The sequence below is a fragment of the Pogona vitticeps genome, chromosome 10, assembly GCF_051106095.1.
Source record: "Pogona vitticeps strain Pit_001003342236 chromosome 10, PviZW2.1, whole genome shotgun sequence".
Lineage (NCBI taxonomy): Eukaryota > Metazoa > Chordata > Lepidosauria > Squamata > Agamidae > Pogona > Pogona vitticeps.
In genome coordinates, this window is record NC_135792.1 from 7,238,026 (window position 1) to 7,265,085 (window position 27,060).

General features: G+C 39.4%; 1 protein-coding gene across 3 annotated transcripts in view; it reads left to right on the forward strand.

The window, feature by feature from the left end:
• The window catches only part of CDH13 (cadherin 13), a 692,714-nt gene that overhangs the window by 253,027 nt on the left and 412,627 nt on the right, over positions 1-27,060 (forward strand). For all 3 annotated transcript variants that reach the window (XM_072980590.2, XM_078380491.1, XM_020801938.3), the window contains one exon: positions 25,743-25,951. In XM_072980590.2, the coding sequence (XP_072836691.2) occupies positions 25,743-25,951 (209 nt within the window). The remainder of the gene's footprint in view (positions 1-25,742; positions 25,952-27,060) is intronic.

A 27,060-nucleotide genomic window follows, 5' to 3' on the forward strand; every position in this document is an offset into this window, starting at 1 on the left:
CATTCTCTGTGTCTGCTGCGGCATGCCTTTCTGCCTTTCCTCCTCACTTGAAAGGAGAGAAACTAGATAACTGCTCAGCATGTAAAGAGTTTCTCTTGTATCACAAATCGTGCTTCCCTTCAAAGGATCCACACAGTGGGGTGAGCTGTATAAACGGTCCAGGTAGGGTAAGAGTTTGAGGTAGAGAACAGATCTTACTAGTTATCAAAGAATCTCCATAGGAATGCTCAGGGATGGTAGGAAGAGCTTCGGTCATACATCAAACTTCAACAAGAGCCAGGTGGGAAAAGTAGTCATGAACCAGCTGGAGCATGTAATCCTCTGTTCCACCCATCTACCTCCACACTTGCAAATAGCTACGTTTTGCTAAACAGGAGTCACTTCAGTGTAGCTTTGGTTAAATTTGGAGATTATACTAATACTGCTTTGACAAGCATTTGTCTTTACGCTTTTCAGAAACCACAAAGGCCACACATCAAGCTATGGAACTGGTCTTCCAGAAATAAACACTCTTTGAATAACATATGATTTTACAGCCTTCATGTTTGATGATGGTACTTAATTTGTAACTATTTGTTCCTTTTGTTGTTTGAAGGCAAGTGACAGGCTTGGAATGTAGGACATTTCCTGAGCAGATGAGAAGGGATTTTTTAGGGGCAGAAATTGTATGGCCGTCCTCTGCCCTATGAGGAAAGACTTAAATAACTGGGCATATTTAGCCTTGGGGGGGGGGGGGAAAGACTGAGAGGAAATGTGATAGCACTTTTCAAATATTTGAAAGGCAAATATTATTTTAATGTTCTCGATCATCCCAGAGGACAAGATATACAACAATGGGCTCAAGTTACAGGAAACCAGATTTAGTTTAGACTGAATATCAGGAAAAAACTTCTTAACTGTTAGAACAGTACGACAATGAAACTTGTTACCCTAGGTGTTGGTTGAGTACTCCAACACTGGAGGCATTCAAAGAAAACTGGACAAACATCTGTCAGATCTGCTTTGACTTGGATTTCTGCATTGAGCAGGGGATTGGACTCGATGGACTTATAGGCCCTTTTCAGCTCAATTATTCTATGATTTGTCTGGTCATTCCTGAAAAAAAGAAGATTTCTCAGCTTAAGGTAAAGGTAAAGGTTCCCCTTGACAATTTTTGTCCAGTCGTGTTCGACTCTAGGGGGCGGTGCTCATCCCCGTTTCCAAGCTGTAGAGCCAGCGTTTTGTCCGAAGACAATCTTCCGTGGTCACATGGCCAGTGTGACTTAGACACGGAATGCTGTTACCTTCCCACCGAGGTGGTAGATGGGGAGGTGAGGAGGAGGGACTAGGTCTTTCCATCTTGCATGCTTTTCTCCTGCCTCATTGTGGAATATTTCTTTACATAAAATGGAGGGACCTGGAATGGGGCTAAACTAGAATAGTTCCTTATTCCTATGCATGTTTTCTTTTGCTCCTTGTTCTTTAAAAATCAATTAAAAACATGGATGTTTCAGCAGGTCCCTCCCCATCAGATAATTCCTGATGCCCTTTTTCTTTCCCTTTCCTATTGTTTTTCCCATCTTGCTTAATGTTTCTGCTGTGCAAAAATTGTTTAATATATATATGTATTGTATTATTTTATGTTGTTAGCCAGCTAGAGTGGTCCTAATTGGACCAGATAGGCGGGATATTAAATCAATCAATCAATCAATCAATCAATCAATCAATCAATCAATCAATCAATCAATCAATCAATCAATCAATTAATTAATTAATTAATTTCTGGGTTTTTTTCCTAGGCTCCCCAGTGTAACTGAGAGGCAGAAACATCAAAGAGTAAAATGCATCAAATTGATAGGAAATGGAGACTGTATCCAGTGATTTACCTGTACTGAACCATTTCTGTAATTAAGGGTTCTGACAAAGATATTACTTGAAGCAAGTCTCACAGGCTGATGTTCAGCTGTGTATCTGTCAGTTCAGTTCTCCCAGAGGTTGGGAAACTTAGGTTTTTTGACTAGAGAGTGTCCCATAAACAAGTAGCCTCCTACGCATAGACACCCAAACAGCAGTTTCCATGGTGGTTGTGAGATTCTTAGGAGTTGGAGTCCAAGAAATATTTATTCACCCTTTCAAATGTGTGAATAATAAGGTTGCAATGGTCCCAGTGCCACACGATGCCTGCACTGCAGCCAAGCTGATCATGAGCTAAGATTTCTCTGGCCAGCCATTCTATCTCATGGGCATAGTGGGGTTTTCAGATGCTTTGCTGGATTTGACTATAAGGTGAAGGTCACTCTGAGGAGGTAAAGGAGGCTCTGCTCCTTTTTCCTTCCATGAACAGGAGTCAGGAGAAGACCTATAAGCCAAGCTACTGGTAGAGTCCAGTGTTGTGCAATGAAAATTTCCAAGGAAAAAAACAACAAACCAAAGCAAAACCTTCCCACAACTGTTCAAAGGAAGGAAAACATTCAACATTCACTCATGCATAATTGAAAGGGAAACAATGCCTTTAAAAAATTAAGAGTCAGCTTGTTAATGGAGGAAAAAAACAAAATGAAATTAAATGGCTGAGCGGTTATAAATTATTCATGCAGGACTGTTGTTTACTAACAAATGTATTTAGGGTTCAGATAGTGGTGGAAAGACTATTAGGGACTTGCTGAGGTGCTTGGAAAATGAGTGCTCCACAGTAGAGAGAAAATCTATTCCTATTTAAGGAGGGTGGGAGAAGGGGCCATTTGGCTCCATCCAGTTTGGAACTAGGTAAATGCTGTTTTAATGAAAAGGTGTGGTATCTTTGTACAATCCTTATTATTATTATTATTATTATTATTATTATTATTATTATTATTATTATTATTATTATTATTATTATTATTATTATTATTATTATTATTATTATTATTATTATTATTATTGTTGTTGTTGTTGTTGTTGTTGTTGCTGTTGCTGTTGCTGTTGCTGTTGCTGTTGCTGTTGCTGTTGCTGTTGCTGTTATTATTTTATTTTATTTTATTTTATTTTTTTATTTTTTATTTTTTTTATTCAAAAACAACAGGCACAGTCAATCAAATTATAAAAAACACTGACTGCTATTATAGAACAGTATACAAGTATTAACCCAAAATCTAAGTATCTGTTAAATATTGATGCTGTATTTATGTTGTACCTAATATTGCTGTTTTTTGTAGCTCTTGTTATTTTATTTCTGAAATCTGCGACTGCTTCTAATACTGTATGAAATGTCCTGATATTATTCCCAAAGCCCTGATGATAGTAAGGACTACTGACATATCTTTCATCCACAAGCAAGATATTTCAATTGATAGGTCTCTGTATTTTGTTAGTTTTTCCAATTTTGTATCTACAATTCTGGCATCCCATGGAATTGCAATGTCAGTGATCCAGACATATCTTTATTCTATTATGACTACATCTAGTGTGTTATATTCAAGGTATCTAATTTATCAGTTGGGATCCAGAAATCCCACAAGATCTTGACTTCATCATTTTTTGATATCCCCTCTGCCTGATGTTCCCATGGGCTTTTGGAGGCTGGCAAGTTATATTTTTTTGCATAATCACCAATGCACTAACTTTGCCACTCTATCATCATCATTGAAAGATGTCTCTGATTCCATGAGGTATCTTTGGGTCATGCAACATCTCCTTACTATGTGAGAAATGACTGAATAAAGCAGAAGCTCTTTTAAGTTATACAGTGGTGCCTCGCAAGATGATGTTAATTCGTTCCTCGAAACACGTTGTCTTGCGAAAACATTGTCTTGCGTAACGCGGTTCCCCTTTGGAATGCATTGAAATCCATTTCATGCGTTCCGATGGAAAAATTGTCGTCTTGCAAAAATCGTCCATAGGAAACATCGTCTTGTGAAACGCGGTTCCCCATTGGAATGCATTGAAATCTATTCAATGCGTTCCTATGGGGAAAATTATCATTTTGCAAAAATCGTCCATAGGAAACCATTGTCTTGCAAAGCACAACAACGATCAGAAAAACTAATTGTCTTGCGGATTAATCGTTTTGTGAGGTAATTGTCTTGCGAGGCACCACTGTATGTCATATAAAGGCATTTTGTGGTAGGAAGCACAGAATTTGTTCGAAAAGCTATAACCACGTCAGAATTCATCCCAATGTGCTGAATTGGTCCTCAAAACAAATTGAGGGACAAATGCACAACCTTAAGAATAATTTAGACCTTACTTTCTTCAGCATGGTCTACTGAGGTACAATGACTACCTTACTCATAGAGTTATTGTGAGGAGGAAGTTAGAAAATATAAACTCTACATACCACCATGAACTCACTAGAGCAAAAGCATCTATTTAACTGACAGTTAAATATATACAATGTCCCTAGATATATGAAGAGACCCTTCAGACCTACTGCTGTAGGTGAGATAAAGTCTTCTGTCTCTTATAGTGTTCCTGGATAAAGAGCCTAGGCCACCGGGGTAGAATATGTTGAGATTCCTGGCAGAAATTAGAATGCGTGAAAATTTTACACCCAACCTTTTTTGGTAAACATTTTAGTCTTCCCATAATCAACCCATTTCCCTCATTTTGCATGGAGATGTTCCTATGCTCCTGAATGACCTCATATCAAAGCAATGGGCTGGACATTTAACAGGGATTTGGTCACATCTTCAGCAATAATGTCATCCATGACAAGCAGTGCTTTATTTGGATCTGATCAAGATTTACCTGTGAAAATCAGCCCCTGTGCTTTGTGTTAATCTCAGTCAGGAAGGTTGCAACTCTCCTCTGCCTTAATCAACATAGCCAGTAATGGACATTTTAGTCTGCCAACACATGTATGGCCACGTGTTCTTCATCCCTCTTTTCCACTCAAAAATAAACCACCCTGGTTTTGGATTCTTGAGTGGCACAGAGCCTTAGGAGACCCCCTAAAAAGTTCCTGCAGATTTCAGAATCAGAAATTGACCAAGTTATGTAATGTAACCTAACATAATGTAACCTTATATCATCTGCTTCAATTCATCCAACTTATTTGTGTTACAAATTCCAGTCGATTCACTTCAAGCCTATTCGGAGCCATCCTGCTTCAATTTGTAGCCAAATATTTCAAACTATTTCTGTCTATTTGAATGTGTCTACATACTGGGGAAAAAGTTGTCTACAATGGGACAGTTGGCGAAGACGCTGGTTGTCAGTGCATGCTTTGTGAACCAGGTTATGAGATTGCTTTGGGGGCGGGGGGAATCCTCTTGAATTATCCTGGCATAAAATAGTCTTGATCCACAGTTCCATGAATGAACTGCAGAATGAAACTGAGTTGTCCACCCGGTTTTGCAAATGCTGAACATTCTTAGAATGTATGGATTTGGAAAATAAATGTTTAAGGATGCAGAGAAAACCTTGTTTAAAAAGGAGAATTTTAAATTATAGTCTCCAAAGGTCACTACATACCGTACAATCTTAGAGCCAACCATAGAAATCTATTTAGGAAGGAGGGGAAGAAAGAGAAGAAGAATTTAGCTTGGTTCCCAATGCAGTGGATGGCTGAAAATGTCCACATCTTTCCAGGTGAACTTATCAGCCCTACTAAAAAGCCCTGCTAATTGATCCGTGATGTGGGGACATAGTCTGTGGTTTAGCCAAAGGGCTCCCCTAGGCCTTAATTCAACCCTGATAATGAGGTTTAGAAAGTGGAGGTCTCAGTGCTGGTAATCAGCATGCATTTCTTTTAACATAATTGCAAAAGACACTCTAGTCAAAGGGAAAGTCCTGCAGCTGCTATTAATATTGCATGCCTACTGCTCTATAGGCAATGTGCTAATGAGCTGGGGCCAGCAGGATGCTGTATCTGGTTTATTTAAACACAAATTGGAATTGGCCATAAGGCATTTATGCAGAATGATAGATTGCTTGTCACTTTTATTTATTTATTTATTTATTGGAGGATTTTTGTTTTTGTTTTCACCATTTAAGTTGGACAGGTGCTGTGCAATTTTAAAACTAATGTCAGTAGGACGTCAGATGACATTCTGCCAACGGGCATATCCTATGGCTCAAGACACACAATAGAGGAAGGTGCATAGCTGGAATTACATATAGTAGAGTGTGCCTTCCGTCTGCTTTTGACAAATGAGTGTTGGTGTTTCTGAAAGTTTGCTTGCTTTCGTTTAACACAACATCCCCAAATTTTCATTGGAAGTTCTATAATGAGGCTGATTAGCGAAAGATTATGGACTGCAAAAACGGTTCATTGTCTTCACAGACAATAAAAAATTCAGGCTACAATTCTAAACATACTAAAGAGTCCCACTGAAAATGCATTGCATTTTTACTGTGTGATTGGCAACATGCAGCTGAAGGTTTTAGGACTGTTTATATGCAGTATGACCCCCATATCCACAGGATTAGTATTGGTCATGGAATATGTATTGTAATTACCATAACTAGCCACTAGAAAGACCCAGAGACCATGTTATGTATAGGGTTTGCTATTATCCATGGTTTTCAGCATCTATGGGGGGTTTGGAACTGATCCCTATGGATATGGGGATCCTATGACTTTGCTATATTGAGTGCAAGGTCTAAAGAAGGGTAGAACTCTTTGCTTGGTTTCTGTTGGCATAGAGGGCTTCACTCATATTTGAGAAACCATGAAACTCTTCAGAATTGTCACTCAGTAGGTCCAAATCTTTGTCACTAGCTGTGCTGGACTGGATTTCTGGGAGTTGTAGTCCAGGAACATATGGAGATTCAATAGTTGGAAACCACTACTTTAATAAATAAGAACAGGTGTTTTTTGGGGGGGAAATGAACAGAATTGAACAGAATGTATGGATGTATATGTTTGAGGAAAAAGGAAGTCCACACAGAATGAAAGTGGAATGATTTTGGTGTGGTGTGGGGAATGATGAGAGTAGCCTAATCAGATTCCCCCTGTATCAGAACTTGTACAAGTTACATTTTTGGGGGGATGACAGCTCCAAGAACCCTGCAGCTAGTTTAGCCAAACTGAAGATTATTTGCTTCAGATCAAGAACAGTACAGAATTATTGCTGTCATGCCTGGATCACAAGAAATGAGAACATCTGCTTTGACTAAAGGTCACCTGGAGTGATGTGTCTGGTTTGGGTCATCAGCTAGAGATGGGGGGGGTACTCCTGGCAGGAGGACGAGCCTCGCGGCAAGGTCGAAGAGTGGCTCGCAGACTGCAAGCTCCGGAATGATAGGACGGGAGCTCGGAGCCTATGGCAACAGTGGAAGATGTCATTATATACACCTGTGTGCGGGGGTATTTGTATTCATATATGAATAAGAATACCCCCCTCTCTAGTCACCATATCTTAAGGTAGCAATCTGAGAAATCTGGAATGTATGTGGAGGAAGGTGACAAGGAGGGCAAAAAGGGGTTTGGAAACCAAAGTCTACAAAGAACAATTGAGGAAAGATTGAGAAGAGACCTGATAACCATCCTAAAGTATCTGGAGGCCAGTCATGTGAAGGATGAAGCCAACTTGTCTTCTGTTGTTCCAAAGTAGAGCAATTCAAATTGCAAGCAGTGAAGTGATGACTACGTGTCCTGTTGTTGGAGAAGCCATTCAGCTGGGAAATGGGCTGCCTCAGAAGCCCGCAGGCTCTCTTTCTTTGTACGATTTGCCCCAGAAGCAACTTATATACTGTATATAGTAGTAATCAGTCATGGAACGACCCCAGTGAAGAAGGTAACAGTGGTTATCAAGACCTCACGGCTGATTGTGAAGGGGCCCCCATAACAGTTCAAGCTTCAGGTTCCCCACCATTGACAGCATCTGTTGGAGATGTTGGAGTTGAGGATTTCCTGCATTGGCAAACAATTGGACTAGATGGCTTTTGGTCTCCCTTCCAACCCGACAAGTATATAATGTTACGATTCCCTAGGTTAGCCGCTGTGGAGTAAATGAAGCCATTTGTTCTGACCCAGTAGGACTCTGGGGCAGATGAAAGTTCTGTAACAGCTGTTAGTCACAATACCTGAACGTTCAGAGTTAGTAGACACCTGAGTACCAGATGCTGTGGACAAACAGGATTTTTTTTTTTTTTTGTGACACACTGTTTTTCTGTGTTTGTCAAATTAAATGGGCAAAGCAGCTCACTGAACCAAAGCAGCCCACTGTGACTTCTCTTCTTAAAGCTGTTGGAGCACACTTATTACCTCACTGTAATTATCTTTTAAAACGTCCTATTAGGCCATGTGAGTTATTTTTTTTACAATAGGTTAAAATGTTGCTGTGAGTAAATGACATTCCACTGTTGCATAGAATGAAAAAAAAAAGGTCGGTGTGCTACTTATGTATATGTGAGTTGAACTGGGGGCATTAGTTACAGCAATTAAACAGAGAGAGGGAGAAAACAAAACTACTTCACAGCAATGGGACATCAGAAGTGCATAATTGGATGGTCATCATGGAGTTAATCCCTTTTCTGCTAGCAGAATGAACTTACAGCCATATTTGTAGATTCAGCCCTTCATACAGTACTATCGGGATCCCTGTAGAACAGTGGTTCTCAACTTTGGGTATCCAGATGTTCTTGGACTAAAGCTCTCATAAGCCTTCACCACTAGCTCTGCTGGCCATGATTTCTGGGAGTTGCAGTCCAAGAACATTTGGGGAGACCAAACCAGAAACCACTGTTGTAGAAGGACCATTTACTATGGAAAGCAATCAATGTCTGAGTCTATAGTAAGGAAATATCTAGCTGTGGTGCAGCTGTTGGGAGATCCAGATGTTGGCAAGATTGCCACTAGCCTTTCAGAACAAAGCCAAGGTGTCTTCAGACCAAAAGAGCAGCTTGACCGTTGAGAGAGGAAGAGAGGTCGCCAACCCTAAGACTAACAGTCTAGTTTGGAATGAAAGATAGGCAGAAGAGGTAAAAAAACTTGGCCCATTTGAATGGGAAGTGTGGACAACAACTTCTGAAAGGCTACATATTGCCCACTTCTGGCGTAAATGCTGGCTGTTGCATATTTAGAGGACGGGCATTGAGGGAAAAACACTGAGCAGATTTTAAAAAGTCTTTGCAGTGCTTGTTCCATACATCCCATGAGGCTTTCTCCTACCACAAGAACAGAAGGCAAAGTTATGACAGATGTGTGTGTCTTGCATAAATACGTACCGGTTTACAAAGCCTGTGGGCAGAATAGCTTGGAGGACAACCCACATTTGGACAGATTACGACTTTCCTCTGCAAATCTGTCAACAAGCCCACATTGCCTGTGTAGATGCCACTATTATATATATCCTGCCAGTAGCAAAGAGAAGTCCAAATGAAAGAAGCAAAAGCTCTGGGTGTATATGACAAAAGTCAGAAGAGGCTGGTGCACATATTTGCAAGTGTGTGTGTGTAAAGGGGAAGAGTTCTGTTTTAATGTTTCATGCGGTATAATAGGTTTATAACCACGAGCAGTGACAAGCCGAGTCTGACCGATTAGTATCTTATCTCTTTAAGCTTCCTTAGCATGATAATCATTAAGATTGTTCTAATGCAGGAGAAAAAGAAACATATTAGTCAAAGAGGAGTCTGATAAGGTGAGCTGAAATCTTATTCATCAGTGAGGTCAGAGGAGTAGCTTTCAGGGCAAACCCTATGAGGTTGCATGGAGAGTCCACCTACGAAATCATGAAAATTCAGACTTCACGGCATGTGATGATGATGACTTATTGTTCAGTAGGTCTGTTGGAACTATGGTATTTGGTATACATCACAAAAAAGCCAATGTGTATGGGGGAAGGACAAAAGAAGGCACTGATTTGCATAAAATTGCACATGCTCATCCAAGCGAACATATGCCAAAAACAGACATTAATTTTATAATTTGAAGAGCAGTGCACCTCACTTTAGGGGACAAGACAGTCACCAGCCTATCTGTGTGCTCCTGAGCCTGCTGTTCAGGTGTTGCGTAGAATAGGTGGACAACTTCAGGGTCTCTGGTCTCTGTCTATTGGTTTCTTTTCCTTTGAATTAGTTTTGGACTGGAAAGGAGGACACTGTCAAAAGAACAACTGTTTCCTGGTAGTCCTTCAAAGGGAGGATCTTCTCCCCAAAAAGGGCTTGAGGACATTTTATCTGGGATGGAAAGCCTTTGCCTCGACTTGGAGGCTGAAAATGCCTCTTTCTCTTGCCATCTAGAGGCACATCTAAGCCAACATGCAGAATTATTTTTAATTACTCCTGGAGAGACAGTGAGTAGCAGAGACCCTTTTGTGTGTTCTCTCCCTATCAATGGCTGGTGAGGACACATGGAAGGCAGTATTTGACAGCAAACAGAAGAGTCAACACTTTGCTTTGCAAAATGAGTTCCATTGTGTTTTTATTGGTCTTTTTACATAGCTGAACAACTGTTTCTTTAGCCTTGGTTGTTGTTTCCGTGACCTTGCTCCCTCTGATTGGATTATTTGTTCATTTGATGATTAACCACAATGTATGCATGATCTTTAAATTGATGGCCACCATCTTGAACATTCTGCATTGGAGGCAGAAAGCTGGCTGGGAGGGGGAATGAATGAATAAATACGTTGAGCTAGATAAAGAGAGCTGATACTGAATGTTAACACAGGTGACATTTCAGTCAAATTCAAAGTGGCTGCTGAACAGGATAAACATCTGGGCAACTTGGAAATGAAGGAAAGAGAATTTTCATCTTCTGGACACTTAACACATCCCTGTGTTGCTTCTGTGAGAGCTGGGATGTGGAAAGCTGTCAAATCAGAGCCAAAAGCCAGATCAGAGAGGTCAGAACAAAACCTAAACCAGCCATAACTTTTATTTGCCCAAGTAAAGTGTCTTGCTGTTAAGAGGCTCCTGGCTGAGCCAGCTGGATTCAGAGAAAGGTTCTTGATTCGAGCATTTGAAGCTCCTGACAGTACTTGACAGCTACCAGATTTCACATGGAACTAGATCTGAGATGAGCTTTGATCTTTCTCCCTCCTTGCCTAAGGCAAGAAGGTGGCTTGAACCAGACGTGATGATTCTGCCTTTTTGTACCTGGGTTGTGAATAGTCCTGGATGATAATAGGAGTAGCTGAATGGTGATTGGCTGATAGGTTCAAGTATTAGGAGAGTGTGGCTTAATGAGAGTTAGTTAAGACTGGAGTGGCTAAAGAGAGAGAGAGAAAAAAAAAGAGTTGAGGTTAGACCATCAGGAAATAGAAAGCAGAAAAGTTGATATTTGACTGTTTACAGCAAAGAGAAAAGAATAGTTATGACTGCCTAGAGGGAGACATCATAAAATCAGAGTGGGGAGTTGAAGGAAGTTCGTAGTCTGTGGTTGAGTTTATGAAGAAATATATTTAGATTTTTCTGTTAGTTTAACCCTTACTCCTTACAGTATATCTAAAAGCCTTCCTTTCCCTTCATATCTATCACCTCTGGTCTTTAAATAAAAAATCCTATTCAATTGTTTGAACCAAACTCTTCTCATTATTTCTTTTATATGGAACCAAGAATAGGTTTTTCATATCATATGAAGCTATGTTTTGTCATTAGGATTTTAGGCGTTGAAAAGGGCGTGAATGGTACCTGCAACAGCCTGAGGGGTGTGTGATCTAACTAGTGTAAAAATTAGTCATCTTGACCTGCCCCTCCATGGGCACAGGCCTTGTTGAGGTGGAGGGGCTTGCGTCCTTCAGTGAAGTTGAGAGCTATGCTGAAGGGTCTCCCAAGCCAGACAGGTCTCAGCTGAGAAGCCAGACCAACAGTGTCCACCAACCGTCAATTATGATGAGAGGATATAAACAGAAATCCATACCGGACCGGTCGTCACTTGGGTCAACAAGGATCACGTCAGATGTTATAGCTGCTGGGCATCTGGTGACAAATGGATTACAGGGCTGAGTAGACCCTGTTGAGGAACCAGGACAGGCTGCTGCAAAGCTATTGGAGCAACATAAACACAGTACTTGGATTTTCATCGTAAATTGAGAATAAATAAATAAATAAATAAATAAATAAATAGTGTGAAAGTTGTATTATTATTATTATTATTATTATTATTATTATTATTATTATTATTATTATTATTATTATTATTATTATTATTATTATTATTAATAATAATAATAATAATAATAATAATAATAATAATAATAATAATAATAATAATAATAATAATAATAATAATAATAATAATAATAATAATGACTTTGTCATTTTCTGACACCTTCTCTACCTGATATTCCCATGGGTTTTTGGACGCTGGCAAGTTATATTTTTTTGCATAATGACCAGTGCACAAATTTTGCCACTCTATCATATCTAATTTTGTAATCAGTGTGTACAATTTTTGGGCATTTGCAGGTGAGGTGTGACACAGTTTCTTCTTCACGTGCTATCAAATCAATTTGAACTTAAGGCAGTCGTTTTCAGGATTTTCTAGATAGAGAGTACTCAGAAGTGTTTTACCCATTCTCTACTTCTGGGGCACCTCGGGACTGTGCAGCTTGCCCAAGGCCACACAGGCTGGCTCTATTCACAGGAGGCACAGTGGGGGAATCGAACTCCCAACCTCTGGCTCTGCAGCCAGATACCTAAATCACTGAGCTACAAATGCATAACTAACTGGATATTTTTATTACATGGTTAGTAGCAGTTGACTTATAATAATGTAGTAAAATGCTCAACATGCCAATGTGCCAGCTGCAGGAAACAGAGAAATAATTAAATGAGGGGTGGGGAAAAACGTTTAGCCTTACTGAGATATTAAGCCTGAAATTGTGGCAGGTTGCAATTGTGATGGAGAACGGGATACCCTCATATAAGCCCTTTCCCATGTTCCAGACTGGAAGACATGACTCATCTAGTCCTGCACGCTTTCAGGTTCAATGCCCAAATAGGGCTTACCATTATGACCTGCACATACATGCCACGTTTATGCCATTCTGAGATTTTTATTTGCCACTGTGAGAAACAGAGGCCAGTTCATCGATGCTCTGTTGCTGTCTTCCACTTGTTCTCACAGATGTGGTAACTTCTGACACAACCACAGTCATAAAGCTTATTTTTTGCCTTGTGAATGAGACAATAGCTCCTGTCCATATTTTGTACTGCATGTTCTATGAAGAGTTAACCCATTCACAATTAATTCCTCTTAAGCAGTGGGTATTTCCTTAGCATCAGGTAAATGGAAAAGGAGAAGATGTCATCACAGATTACATAAAGACAAAGCCTTTTGCTCATGGGGCCCGGCAGATGTTGTTATCCTGTCCATGTCAATATTGAATGCTTTCACCTATCATTTCCATTGTGTGCTGGGGAGGCAGGTTCTGCACCACAGAAGAATGTGGTGAATTACTTAAAACATGCATGTAGCAGAGTGTAGCAAAGGAAAACACTGAGACATTATGGCAGGGCATTTTGCTTCTGCCTTCTTCAGTAGCTCTGAAGAAAGCAGTGTTGTATCTAAGGTGGCAGATATAGAACAGAATGGATAAAGTATTTCAAAGTGGATGCATGATGCCAACTGTTGTACCTTAGACTGAGTCCATGAAGTGCTAAGACACCATTCAGAAGTTCTCCCTTTTTCCCCCTAGCATATTTAGTTCTGATGGCATTTCTATCCTGATCATCAGCAGATCAAGTGATAGTGTTCTGAATTAAAGTATGTTGCCAGTGGCTGCTCTAATCTCCTGGTTGAGAAAGCAGACTTATGACTCCTGAGGATATACATAGTTCAGTTGCTGTTTTGTTTTCACATTGTAGATGGCATCCTGTTTACTTGTGCTCAGGGCTCCTTTACATTACAGCAATAGTTCCAAAGATGTGTCGGAGTAAAGGGAAATTGGGTTAAATCAACTCTAAGTCATGTGATGTTTGAATTGCAGTTTGCATTCTCTTGGAATAAACATCTAATCCAGTGTTTGTGAAGGGATACCCTTGCCAGCCATGTGTCTTAAAAGTGACCTAAGATGTGCACAGGCAACGCAGAGCTTAGAACCTCAAGGATTTTGGCAGCTGTTGAAGTGAAGACACCTCTTACAAATAATCTCTATGGATTTGAAAGCTAGCAAAAAGTTACCCTGGCAGACTTGCTGATAGCTTTTGTTGAACTTTCAATGTTTCTTTAAAATTGATAGCTTTCCCTAATTGTCCTGTTATAATTAAGAGAGGCTGGGTGGAAATCCGTCACCCAAGGAATGTGTTATTCATTTTTGTCGGAGCCATACTTTTGAGGGAGACGTTTTTCAGTTGGAAAGGTGGCGGTTTTCAATTATATGTGGAAGTTATCCTCAGTGGAGCAGATATTTCTAGAGTTCACTGATTCTTTCTGAATAAGTATGCATTTCAGACTTTACTTTCCCTCAAACTGAATATTCAAATACGCACTTTGTTAGGTCTGAGCCAATTAGAACTTCCCTGTAACATTCTGAAAAGTAATAAATCTAATAGATGTTGGTCTGGCAGCTACACAGGGTCATTTAATCTAAGAGAAGAGTCGGGGACCTTCCGATCTCCTGAGGTTGACTATTGCCTGCTTTAAGAGGAAGTTATGGGAGCTGAAAGCCAAGAGATACTAAGCCACAGATCATCCCATTCATGACCTCTAGGATATATAATGATTGGATCCCCGGAGCTATTTTCTGTGCCAAAGCTAACTGCACTGCATTTGGGTTTGTATTAAAATAGAGACAAACAGCCATTTTCACAGAAACGAGGTGCATACAGAAGGTATGGCAGTGGTGATGCCTACTAGGAATGGGAAAAACTTTCCGATTGTGTTTGTTTCATGGGACTGGCTCCTTTGTGTTCCTATCTCAGGTATCTGTTCAGTCATTAAACATGAAAGGGATTGGCTTTTTCAGTTTCTTTCATTTCGTTTTATTTGTGTGCATGTGTTTTCCCTCTGGGGTTCTGTTTGGTACTTATCCAGAAGCCCTAAAGAAACATTCTTAAAGCAATTAAAGATAAACCAACCAACCAACAAACCAGGTGCAAAGCAGGCAATGGGGAAGCCATTCAAAAGGCCTAAAGTACCCTTAAAACCTACTTCAAAAAGTAGGGGCAAGGCAGGCAATCTACAGTAAATTAAGAAATAACACATTAAAAATAAATAAATCACTCTAACAGGGAAAACACACACACATACACACAGGTGGGGGGAGGCAGAATGAAAAACACACACACCAAGGAAGCAAATAAAGTACAAAAAGGCCATCTGTCCCCTTCGTATCTGTACTTGCTGAAGCTACGAAAATACAAGCTGATTGATCAAGCAGAAACAGTCCACCCCATGCTTCTGCTTTTACTAGTCCATGCAACAAGGGATCACATTTTTTTGCTCAGTGGCATGCATTCCACGGAAATGCAGAAACCCCCATCTTAAGCATGCACAAAATCTCTTCAAAACCCCACCATGCATTTTGACAGTGAGGGGATCACCCCCATATCCATTTTCTGACTGCTAGGAGATCACACACACCCCATGCATACTTCTATTTAGACAATTATCTTCTTTGTATGTTTTGGTTCAGAAAGGCAAAATTTTATTGTTACGTTCCATGGTTCTGACTGACAGGGGCTTCCTTGTCCCCTTGTTGCCTCTTTTTGTCGCAAACGCAGAAGCTCTTCTTTGTGAGGAAGTATCAAAGGCTACGTTTGATGTGAACAGAAGCCTCGTTGGGAATGGCTGTGAAAGGAGAGATTATATGACACGGTTTTAATGATATTGTTCTCAGCGGTTGCACTTGTCTGATCCAAGGGCAGGAGTCAATATTCAGAGAAAAGTTATGTCATTTTGCAGCTATTACTCTCACTCTGATAGATCCCAAACTTGGGAGCGGCAATGCGGGAAGCCAAGGCAAAACAATTAAACAAGAAACCCAAATACGTTACGATAGGCTAATGCAAGAAGTATTACTGGACAGTCTTGAAAGGCCTGAGTTTTAGGAAGTTATTAGAGTGTCATTTTAACAGCCATTACTGAACACTTCTAAATCCATATTTTTATCTCCATTCATCAGGGACCAAGGAGCTCTGGGGATAATATTTTTTTTAAAAAAACCAAGCAAAGCTGGTGTTCAGGGCAAGAATATTTTATTTGTTATACTCATTTACCGTTCCACCTTCGAAGCAGGTCATGAGAAAAGCAAAATATACTATTTATTTAAAGTGTTTGCTCATTGCTCTTCTCACCTCCAAGGCTTCCAAAATGATTCAGAAATAAGTAAAATAAAAAAAGAACACTTTATTGTTACATGAATGGTTTAACTATTATGTTTAGCAGCTATTCTTGATCAAAGATTCTTCTCTTCCGGCAGGCTTTTCATTAATGACTGGTAGTCCGAGAGGAGTTTTAATTGGACTGTTGTTTTAAATTTGTTTTAATGTTGAACTTAGTTGCCATTTTAATATTATCCTTGCTTAATTCTTTTTTAAATATTTGTATACTTACTGTTATTAGCTTTTACATACTATTTTCATGCTGTAAGCTGCCTTGGGTCCTTCAAGGGAGAAAGGTGGGATAGAAATATTTTAAATATATATATTACTTAAATTATGGTAAATATTACTGAATGCAACAAATCAAAATAAATGAAGAAGTAAAGCAATAATAAATGCAATTATGTTAAGCTGTCAGATATTGCAACACACTGGAGCGAAATGACTACATTAATTCTTAATTTCATATTAAAAGGAAACACCAAAAACTTAGTTGGAACGTCATAAGCAAATTGTTTCATGTCACAAATGGTTGATAAAGTGTAACTGAATTTAAGAGATAGCTGAAATAGCAGAAACAAAGCAAATTTAAGATGAAAGGTGTTAAAAGTTTCGCAGTCTCCCTTGGAATTTCTTCATAGCCCCTGAGGGAGATTCCTACACTTTGCTAGGAGATATGTATGATCAGAGCTAGGAATGTATTTTTTAAATCCAAGCAAAGGATTAATTTGTTTGGCTGAAGCTACCTTCTGACTGTAAATGAAGATAAAAATATCTCCTCATGCCACTCAAAATAAATAAATAAATTGCAAATTAAGAAAGTTTATCTTTCTGCAGAACTGGGGACAGGGAGGGTTGATTGCCTCTGAATGTTTTGGAATTTTTCCGCTCTCACAGTTGGAGGCTTTTTTATATATATATCATGGTTTTCCCCACTCCCCATTTCGAATGGTAAGAAAAATATTACAGCCCCACATGCCTTATCACTCACTTCTGCTGCTTCGTGCTACACAAAAGATATATTATTTCCAATCACTAAAGCAAAGAAAGTGCACTGGAAATAAAGTGCTGGTATCATATGCACCACAGGTGGCAACAGACAAGGTCTTTTATTTAGGGCAATGCCTCTAAAGATAAATTTCCGATCCTATTGAACAAATAGCATTCTTGTTTATTTGGGGTTTTTTGCGTTTTTTTGTGTGTGGGGTTTTTTTTGTTTTTTTTTTCAATTTTAAATGTTTTGTTCTCCTGCTGAGTCCCAGCCCAGGATTCCGCAGCTGCTTTGGGTGGTAATGTTAGAGCCAGGAATAAAGAATAATTCTGGAAAACTGAGGAGGAACTCTTTGCCAAGAGAGGCCCGGTGGGGAAAAAAAACAGAAATTGGGCCTTCTCGGCAGTGGCCCCTCACCTTTGGAACAACTTACCTGTAGAAATCCACCTGGCTCCCTCGCTGAGGACCTTCAAGACTAATCTGAAGACATGGCTTATACAGACAGGCCTTTCCTACAGCCATTACCTAGCATATCTCCCTTCCCCCCCCCCTCTCTCTCCTTTTTCTTCTTTTTTCCTTTCTCATCTTGAACTAATCTGGATTTTATCTTAGTTTATTTTTATGTTATATGTAAACTGCCCAGAGTAGACACGTTCTAGATGGGTGGTATATAAATAAATCTGGTGAATGAATGAATGAATGAATGAATGAATGAATGAATGAATGAATAAATAAATAAATAAATAAATAAATAAATAAATAAATAAATAAATAAATAAATAAATAAATAAATAAATAAATAAATAAATAGCCTCTCCTTCTGGCAAGCCACTTGTCTATTATTTTGGAATATCAGTACTACAGAGTATAATATAATTTTATTCATTCGTTCAATTTATATAACACCTATCTAGCCAATCGCTATTCTGGTGGTGTCCCAACAATAAAAAAAAGGAAACATAAATTATATAATTTTTACAGACACTAATCAGTACCCCAAATAGAAAAAAAAAAAAAAAGCAACGTTGGAGCAGTAACTGTTATAGAATGGATGTTCCTAAACCCTCAGGTCCCAAATCCACCAGAGAGTAAAACTGATCAGCTCAAATATGCCTAGCTTTGGACTTGGACTTGATGCATTGTGCCATTTGGGTTGAGTGCCTGGATTGCTATGGTGGCCATGCTGAGGGCTTATCAGTGGAGCAGTCCAAGGAAGGGTTGGGCAGGTGACTGCTCACTGGACTTTTGTTTGTTCAAAGATGGGGCCAGTTCGGTGTTACTCCTCCAGCCACACATATTTGATCACTTATCATGCTCTGAATGGCTCCAGCTACTAGCTCACCCTCTCCTGTGCCAGCAAGGAAGTCCATAGCAACAAATGTCTTCCATGCTGAGATTTCTGGAGAAGTGAATATCAATACACATGCTGTTCCAAGGCCATGCAGTTTATTCCTGCCCCAAGGATTTTGCAATCTCAAGGGCCAAACTAGCTGATTTGCTTAGCAAGTTTTTGGAACAGGTGCTCTGTCAAATGACGAAAGACATGTTTTTCACAGCCCATGATTTCCTCAATTGCTAGTCCTATATTGAGTTTGCTTTGTTTTATCGTTCATTGCTTAATTGTTCACTGTTTTTAAATCTGCTTTCATCATTTGTCTGCTTTTGGTATTTGAGTCAAAAGCATGTTGTGTGACAGATTGAATCACTTTGCAATTGCCATTGGAAGGGAGAAATAGATGAAATTTGCAATTCAGAGTGTTGAAACATGTTCCACCTTGGAAATCCCATTCTAGGAAGAAACACATGTCAATTAGAGGAAATACAGTACACATATCCGTAAATGTCTGTTTTGACCCTCAGTTCCCATTAAGTCCTAAATGGCTTAGGGTGCATGATATATGAAGGAGACCCTCCTTCTGCCTGGGTCTTAACCTTTTCAAAAAGGGGTTTGTCTGCCAGTCTGAATGAAACCTTGTGTGAATTGAAACCTTGTGTGTGAATCCATGGGGCAGTGGACCATGTACACTGTCCTTGGAGAATAAACAGACACTAGAGAATTTCTTTCTTGAGCGGCCATTCCCCAAATTCTTCATCCAGAATTATGCTAGTGGTTGCTGCAATCTGTGAAGTGTACTTCAAACAACAATAGCAACAACAACAAAAACCCAACAACCTTTCTAAGTTCTGACAATAACCCCTGTTTCATGCACTTTTCCTGAGTTGATAAACAATTATCAGGAAGCATTGTGTGTTTGGCCACTGTACCAAAAATAATTTAAAAAATAAAAATAAAACCTTTTTGCTGCATCTTAACACGTTGTTATTACAGTATTTTAAAAATAATTATCTGGCTCATTCCCTGAAAGATGTTGAATTCACTTTTCTTTTTTCTTCTTTGAACTGTGTAGCAGGGCAGTGATTAAATCTGTGATGCAGGTACCACAGAATGATGATGATGATGATGATGATGATGATGATGATGATGATGATGATGATGATGATGATGATGATGTGTTGATGATGATCCATATACACTTGAATATCAGAATTTTATTGAAGGACTTAATGCACGTAGACTGGGAAAGGAGCAGCAGGACTAGTGAAATATGGGTTGCTTTTCCATGGGGAGATGGTTGGGTTAGCTTCCTCATGTTTATTTTTGGAACCTGTTCTGTGCCATACGGCACATTAAACAGAATCAAGATGTTCAGCTGGCAGAGATGGTGTGACTAGGAGCATCAGAAGAGCCTTATAGAGGTCCACAAATAAATTGCATAGTGTACACAAGAATAAAAGTTTCAATCATTCACTCTCAGAGGGAGACAAAGAAAGCATAGTGAGGGAGAGAGAGTGCGTCATCCGGATACAGTGGGTAGGTAATTCTATTTGCAATAAATTTTCATGACAGGGGATTTAAATTTACAGTATGTTGGAACTCAGTGGAAGTGAAGGGCCATTCCCTCATTTGCTGGTATTGCAGCTGGCTGGCTGGATTTTTGTTGTTTAGCATAGTTAATTTGCAGCTAGAGTAGACCCATTTGAATCAATGTTGTTGTTGTTTCATTGTTAAGTCATGTCCGACTCTTTGTGACCCCATGGACCAGAGCATGCCAAGCCCTCCTGTCTTCCACTGCCTCCCGGAGTTGGGTCAAATATTTGAATCAATGGAACTCACTAAATTCCCACTGATTGAATGGGCCAAAATCACAACTTATTATTCTAAGCGACAGCATTTCAGCCTATGTTTGCTTAGTATCAGTCATTTATTGGGTAGTCTATTATGGCAATGAATTCCTACACGCTAAATTTGGAAAGTATGGCTACTTTCCTTCAATAAGATTCAAGGAACAGCTTGTTCCCTTTTCACAAGACCAGTTCCCAATTTAAAAATACATGAAATAACATAAATATGTGGCTCATGACCAGAACAGGAAGTATCCTTCTGAAATTTGGGGGCAAGGTACTTCTTCACTTGGACCACAAGCTGCCCCTGAATGTGTGGTACTTGAAGATTAATGCACTGCCCACCAGCATATTGAGTACGGATAGGTTAGAATTTAATTTTTTTTTTAAGATTTCTCAAAATTCTGTGTAGGAGAGAATTTGGATTTTTTTAAAAAGCGGGCAATGTGGCAGAAGCAGAAGCTGAAAAAATCATTATCCAAATTTCAGGATATTAAGTACTTTGTGTTTCAATCCTGGTGTATTCATCAATACTAAACTCAGGTTGCTATCTTCCCTCTCCCCCCCACACACACACACAACAAGAGGAAAAACCTGTATGATAGCCAGATGCAACGTAAGTCTCTACATGTTGAGAATAGCTGTTATCTATTTGATTCAGCTGGTACAAATGGGTGGGAATTTCATTCTTTTCAGCTTTGATAAGAATTTGCTGACACATATGGATTTGCTCATAACTGAAATAGAAGCAGCTAGAGAAGTTAAAACGATGACGTCCATTCCCAGGATCTGCAGGAAAGATCCCAAAGACACCGAGGTGCTTTCATCCACAAGATCTGAAATAAACAACATAACCATGTTTGGTTGACCATGGTTACAATATAGCCTGTGACTCCTAATCACAAATGCATACAGGAACCCACAACAGGCTCTCTTGAGACAAGGCAGGGAAGTCAGGAACTGAGGAGGTGGGTTTTGCACCAGCCCTGAAACACAGACCCATTGGCCTCCATGGTGGATAACTGAGCCCCTCGTCCAGATGCTGCAGCTCCCACATGTCTCATTCTTGGCTATGCTATCCAAGAGCTTTACATACAACAACTAGAATACCTGAGAAATAACACCTGAAGATGGCTTAATTACTCACATTTCTGCTGTCTGATCCCCCCATTTTTTTCCTTTTATGTACATGTCTCCAACATTAAAAAAATATTTTGTGCACAGTTTTGCCTGTGATAATACATTTTTGTAGACAGTTTCCTCCGAGCTGATCCATCCATCCTATATTCACTAGTATGCACATTTTTAATGGGCACTCTTCTCCAATATACATGTTTCTGTGTGCGTAGCTTGATCAAAGAACTGCAGAGGAAAATTTCAGTGAATAGCAAATACAGAAAGGGTATTTCAGTTTGCATATTCATTCTGGAAGTGCAAATTAAGAATGCTTATGAAAAGAGGCTGGCTGGATCAGTTTCCTCTCGTACCAATAACTCATGCTTTGATATAGTTTATTTAGTCTAAAACAGTGTTTGTTAATATATTCCTTAATTCTCGTCAAATTCTCCTTTTGTATTTTTGAACTCAGTTTCATTAATTATATTTTATTGCTCTTGGTCGGTTTTTAGGCGGCTTTGCTATGTTTCTCAGCGCACCCACAATGCACCTAATGGATGTACATTTATGGATTCTATTAACTACACCTTCTAAAAGAGTGAGCTTTGCAAGTTGGCAGTGCATTAGAGATAAATCTCAAATCCATAAATATGATAAGCTTCCCATAAGGAAAAGCCTGTGCTGAACATAATTACAGTGGTCCACACAATAACAATTATGGCCCTGTTGAAGTGTGGAAATTCGTATATTCAGGGAGGCGCCTTGATAGCGAAACCAATCATCCTGCAATAATTTCCATCAAACGAACAGAATTGGTTCTTAATATGAAACAAAATTATTACCCAGAACTGTTTTTGTTAGCCATAAAGATTCTAGATGTCCAGACCACATCTGGAATGATTACTCTATAATTATTAACTGAAAACATTTTTGTTCTCACCTGCTGTTTCTCGCATCATAAATTTGGAGTAACAGCTCCCGAAGTAGATGTTATCTGTAAAGTTTATTTAACCCAGTTTCTGAAAAAATATTTCAGAGAATAAATTTCAATCTGGACACCTGCTGGAAGATTAGGGGAAAAAAAACAATACAATCTGTTTCATTTCACCATGTGGGAAACAGAAATCCTAAACCTAACATTCAAAATAGGGCTATGCATGAGACCCCCAATTTCATCCGGAAGCCTATTTAAGGGTTTCTGAATGTTCTGCCTCTGGATTTAGAGTGATTTGTGCTCCTGGATCTGAATCAGTTTGCAAAGTTATAAAGTTAAGGTAGTATGAAATCAAGTTGGCTATAACTTGTTTTATTTTTGCACAGATTTAACTGAAATGTAGAGACTTGGGGGACCTTAAATAAGGGAGTAAAGCTGCCAAATTGTACGTAGATAGTTTTAGGGGCTTATGCAATAAGTGCCTTTAAAATCTGCTTCAAGGGAAAAGATGGTAGGTTGAAATGATTCGCGTCCCCATCCGTTTCATTCCCCCCCCCCCGAATCTGAATCAGTTTGCAAATTCGTTTCACTTCACCCTGGAACTAAAGCTGGCTGTTCTGTATTGATCTGGGCCTCACACAACTTAGTCCAAATCAGGGCAATTTAGCTGAGAATTAGGGATTTACCCGAATTCACAACTGAGTCCGAATTAGGGCAATTTAGCTGAGAATTAGGGTTTTACCTGAATTTGGTGCAAGGCTCTAATTGGTATCTGATATACTCCCAGTGTGTTGGATAACAACATTTATCTAACTCAAACATACTGTCGGTATCAGAGTGTTGATCGTTCACCCTTGCAATACAGTGAATTATTGTGGTTGTCTTACCCCAGAGCATGAAAAAAGTGAGTTATGGGTGAACAAAGTTACTATTGTGTGTGTGCTTTCCTCTTTTTGTACTGGGTGTGCAGTGAAGCTGTAGATCAAAAGTATTCAAATTTCTGAGTTTGCACTCATAGCAGATCAAGCATGAGTAGGGAAAAAAAAATACTGAGATCAGGAAAAGGTTCTCCCTTGAATGTGTGTGTCTGCCAGCAGATGAAATAATATCTATTTAATATCCATTTAATCATGGACAGACTTTTAGAATGTTTCCTGTATAACATGTTGAAAAATAAACTAAAAGGACTTGGACTTTTTACTTGATATAAATTTGTCCTTGATAGACTTATAACAGATTCAAAGCATACTAATAGTAGAATAGCATAACTGAAAAACACTACTTTTCAATCGAGGAAAAAAGCTCATCCTAACAAATAGAACAAGCAGAATAAAGTGTGCTGCTTATTTTTATTTATTTATTTATTGGATTTTTACCCCACCCCTCTAAACCATGTCACAGCACTCTGGGCAAGTTACAATTTAATTATGCAGGCTAGACACACACACACACACACACACAGAGAGAGAGAGAGAGAGAGAGAGAGAGAGAGAGAGAGAGAGAGAGAGGATACTCAAACTTACTGACGTCAGAAGGATAGAAGGCTGAGTCAATCTCAAGCCAGCTACCTGCACCTGGAATCGAACTCAGGCTATGAGCAGAGTCTTCACAGTAGTACTGCAATTAAACCATTGCACCACCAAAGATAAACCTCAGCAAAACTGTCACTTCTGTCTGGCAGTTAAACACCCACTGGCCAGCATTAGACAGAATCCAATTAATTACAAGTTTGTATTATATAAATAACACATCTCAATCATTTTAATACATGCATATACAAATATATACATGCTGGGTTGCACAATTATGTACTCTAACAAGAAGGAATACAATAAGCAGAATCAAAGTTCCTTTCTATATGTATCAGGCAGTTGGGCAGTTCTGGCTTGTTTCCTATCCCAGTTTTCTGACTCAGGACACTGGGAACGCGGGAGATACCCAGACCACTTGAAATGCCAAAAATGCAACCAACCAACCAACCAACCAGAATAAAATTAAACTGGGTGTAGCTAGGATTTTACTTCCTGATTTGAAAAACAGGTATTTAGGTGTCAGTGTCAGTGGCTTCTGTTGAAGGTGAATCACCATTCCTGGAGGCTTATAAGGGGCTGCAATTTATCTTTTTCTGCCAGAGAAAGGAAACCAAAAAGAAGAAAAGGCTGATGTAATATTACTTGTATTGCTGTTTTATTACTATTTGCAGGTGAACGAAGAAGATTGTGAGTTTTGTTTTGAATTATACTTGCTAATGTATTAACTATTTTATAGGCAGATTCTTCCAGTGAGTTCAAAGTGGTGTACCTGGCACTTGTCTACCTTATCTTAAGATAACCACACAACAGTCCTGTGAAATAGATTAGATGAATGAATGTAATTGCCCCAAGGTCTCCCAGTAAGTTTGATGGCACATTGGTGGTCCCAAACCTGTATCTCACAAGTCCAACATCCTCAACACCAGTCACCAAATCTTGATCATCTTGACCCTGCTCCCTCAGAGCACATTCTGTTTCTTTGTTTAGCTTATAACCTTAGAACCTGGGGAGGGGGGAATCATATAGCAAAATGAGAAGTGGACCACAAAATCCATCTTCTTACTTCTTTCTTGTTCAGCCTACCTTTGTGTAATAGAAACTTATTTGTGAATGGTGTGGTTGTACTTCATCTGGACGTGGTGGCGCTGTGGGCTAAACCGCAGAAGCCTGTGCTGCAGGGTCAGAAGACCAAGCAGTCGTAAGATCGAATCCACGCGACGGAGTGAGCTCCCGTCGCTTGTCCCAGCTCCCGCCAACCTAGCGGTTCGAAAGCATGCAAATGCAAGTAGATCAATAGGGACCACCTTGGTGGGAAGGTAACAGCGTTCCGTGTCTAAGTCGCACTGGCCATGTGACCATGGAAGATTGTCTTTGGACAAAACGCTGGCTCTATGGCTTGGAAACGGGGATGAGCACCGCCCCCTAGAGTCGAACACGACTGGACAAAAATTGTCAAGGGTTGTTCTTCTCAGCTGGCAGCACGATCAATAGTTCTCCAGCTCTGGGACGTCCTTGATTATTGCTCAGCACCATAGAGATCCTCCATGAGGCTTTTCTCAGAAGTGTTAAGGCCTACATCAATGGATGGACTTGAATCTCATGCGGTTGTAGCCTTGTTCACAGAAGATCAAAAGTTCTGTGAAATAAGACTGTGTTTAAATGTTAAAAGTTGCCTCATTATCTGGACCTCCCTTTGTCCTTTGAGGAATGATGATGAAAGTTTCTGGAGAGTAAACCAACTAGCTGTTAATGTCATTAAACAGATTGTGTTTAATAGATAACCCTGACGTTGCTTTCTGTCTCTCCTCTTCACCTCCAGTGGTGTTCGACGATTGTCAAGGAAATCACAGATTGAGCTTTGAAGTTTCAAATCCAGACTTCAAAGTGGAACCCAACGGAGGTTTAGTTGCACTGAGAAACCTATCAGAAGCTGGCAGGACCTTTTTCATCCATGCCCGGTCAGCACAAGCTGAAGATACAGCAGAGGTATTGATCGTTGGCAGAAAAGAAAAGCATGGTTCTTTAAAGGTAAGACAAATGTAGATCAAACAATGTTGAAGATAGATTAGTTGGAAATTGCAGTTAAATGGTAACATGATTTAGTCATCTTTACAAATAGAATCCCTATCAACATATTGTGTCTTGAAGACTAACCTTGGACAGAATCCTGCTTATTCTTCTGCTCATGCAATGGTTCAGTCTCATGAGCCATTAAATAGTTTTAGAACTTGTTCAAGATGGTATTTCCTTAAAAGTAAACTTCAGCACCTCCAAAATGCAGCGGGCAAACTCATCAGAGGTACCAGCAGATAAGGGCATGTATCCCCAGTCTTCGTACACCTTCATTGGGTCTCCCTGTTAGTTTCCATGTTCAGTTTAAGATGCTGGTTATGGCGAATTAAGACAGAATTATAGAAAGCTGCCTTCTATCAATTCTAAATATTGTCCTGTGATGTTCAAATGGGCTTTAATTTGTGTATTTTTACAAATACACAATACACCAGTCCCGAAACCAGCAAAATAAGGGAGCTGGACAGTGTCTTCAGTGTGGAAAGGATTGTCACTCTCGAATTGGTCTTCTCAGCCACACTAGATACTGTTCCAAGACATGTTACCATAGTCTCTTGAGACCAAAGGATGGCTACTTAGATTTAAAGGTAGTTTTTAAAGCTAGCAACAGGGTTTATTGTATTTCAGTGTAATTTTACATTTTGTTAGGTAGTGTTTTTGCCTATAATTTCATTGTATATCGTGAATGGGGTGGTACAGAAATATAAATAAATAAATATTTTTACAATAAATATTTTTGCATAAGGAAGGTGTTTCTTACAATACTTTCCTATGCAACTGTGGCAACTGGCCAGCTGGTTCTACTATGAACCACTTTGTGAATGGTTCTGCCCCTTGTTGGCCTTATTAATATTGTCAACAATGTGGATATTCTTGATTATTGTTAATATTTGTTAGATTTGTTAATAAAATGGGATCACTATTAATAATGGAAGTGTTTTCCACCAGCTCTAGGGGTTAAAGGGTGTGGTGCATGTGCCTCTTGCACAGAACAAGATACAGAATCATCCTTGGGCAGACAAGTACAGTATTCTGAATGGATCATATTATGTTTATTTCTGCACACT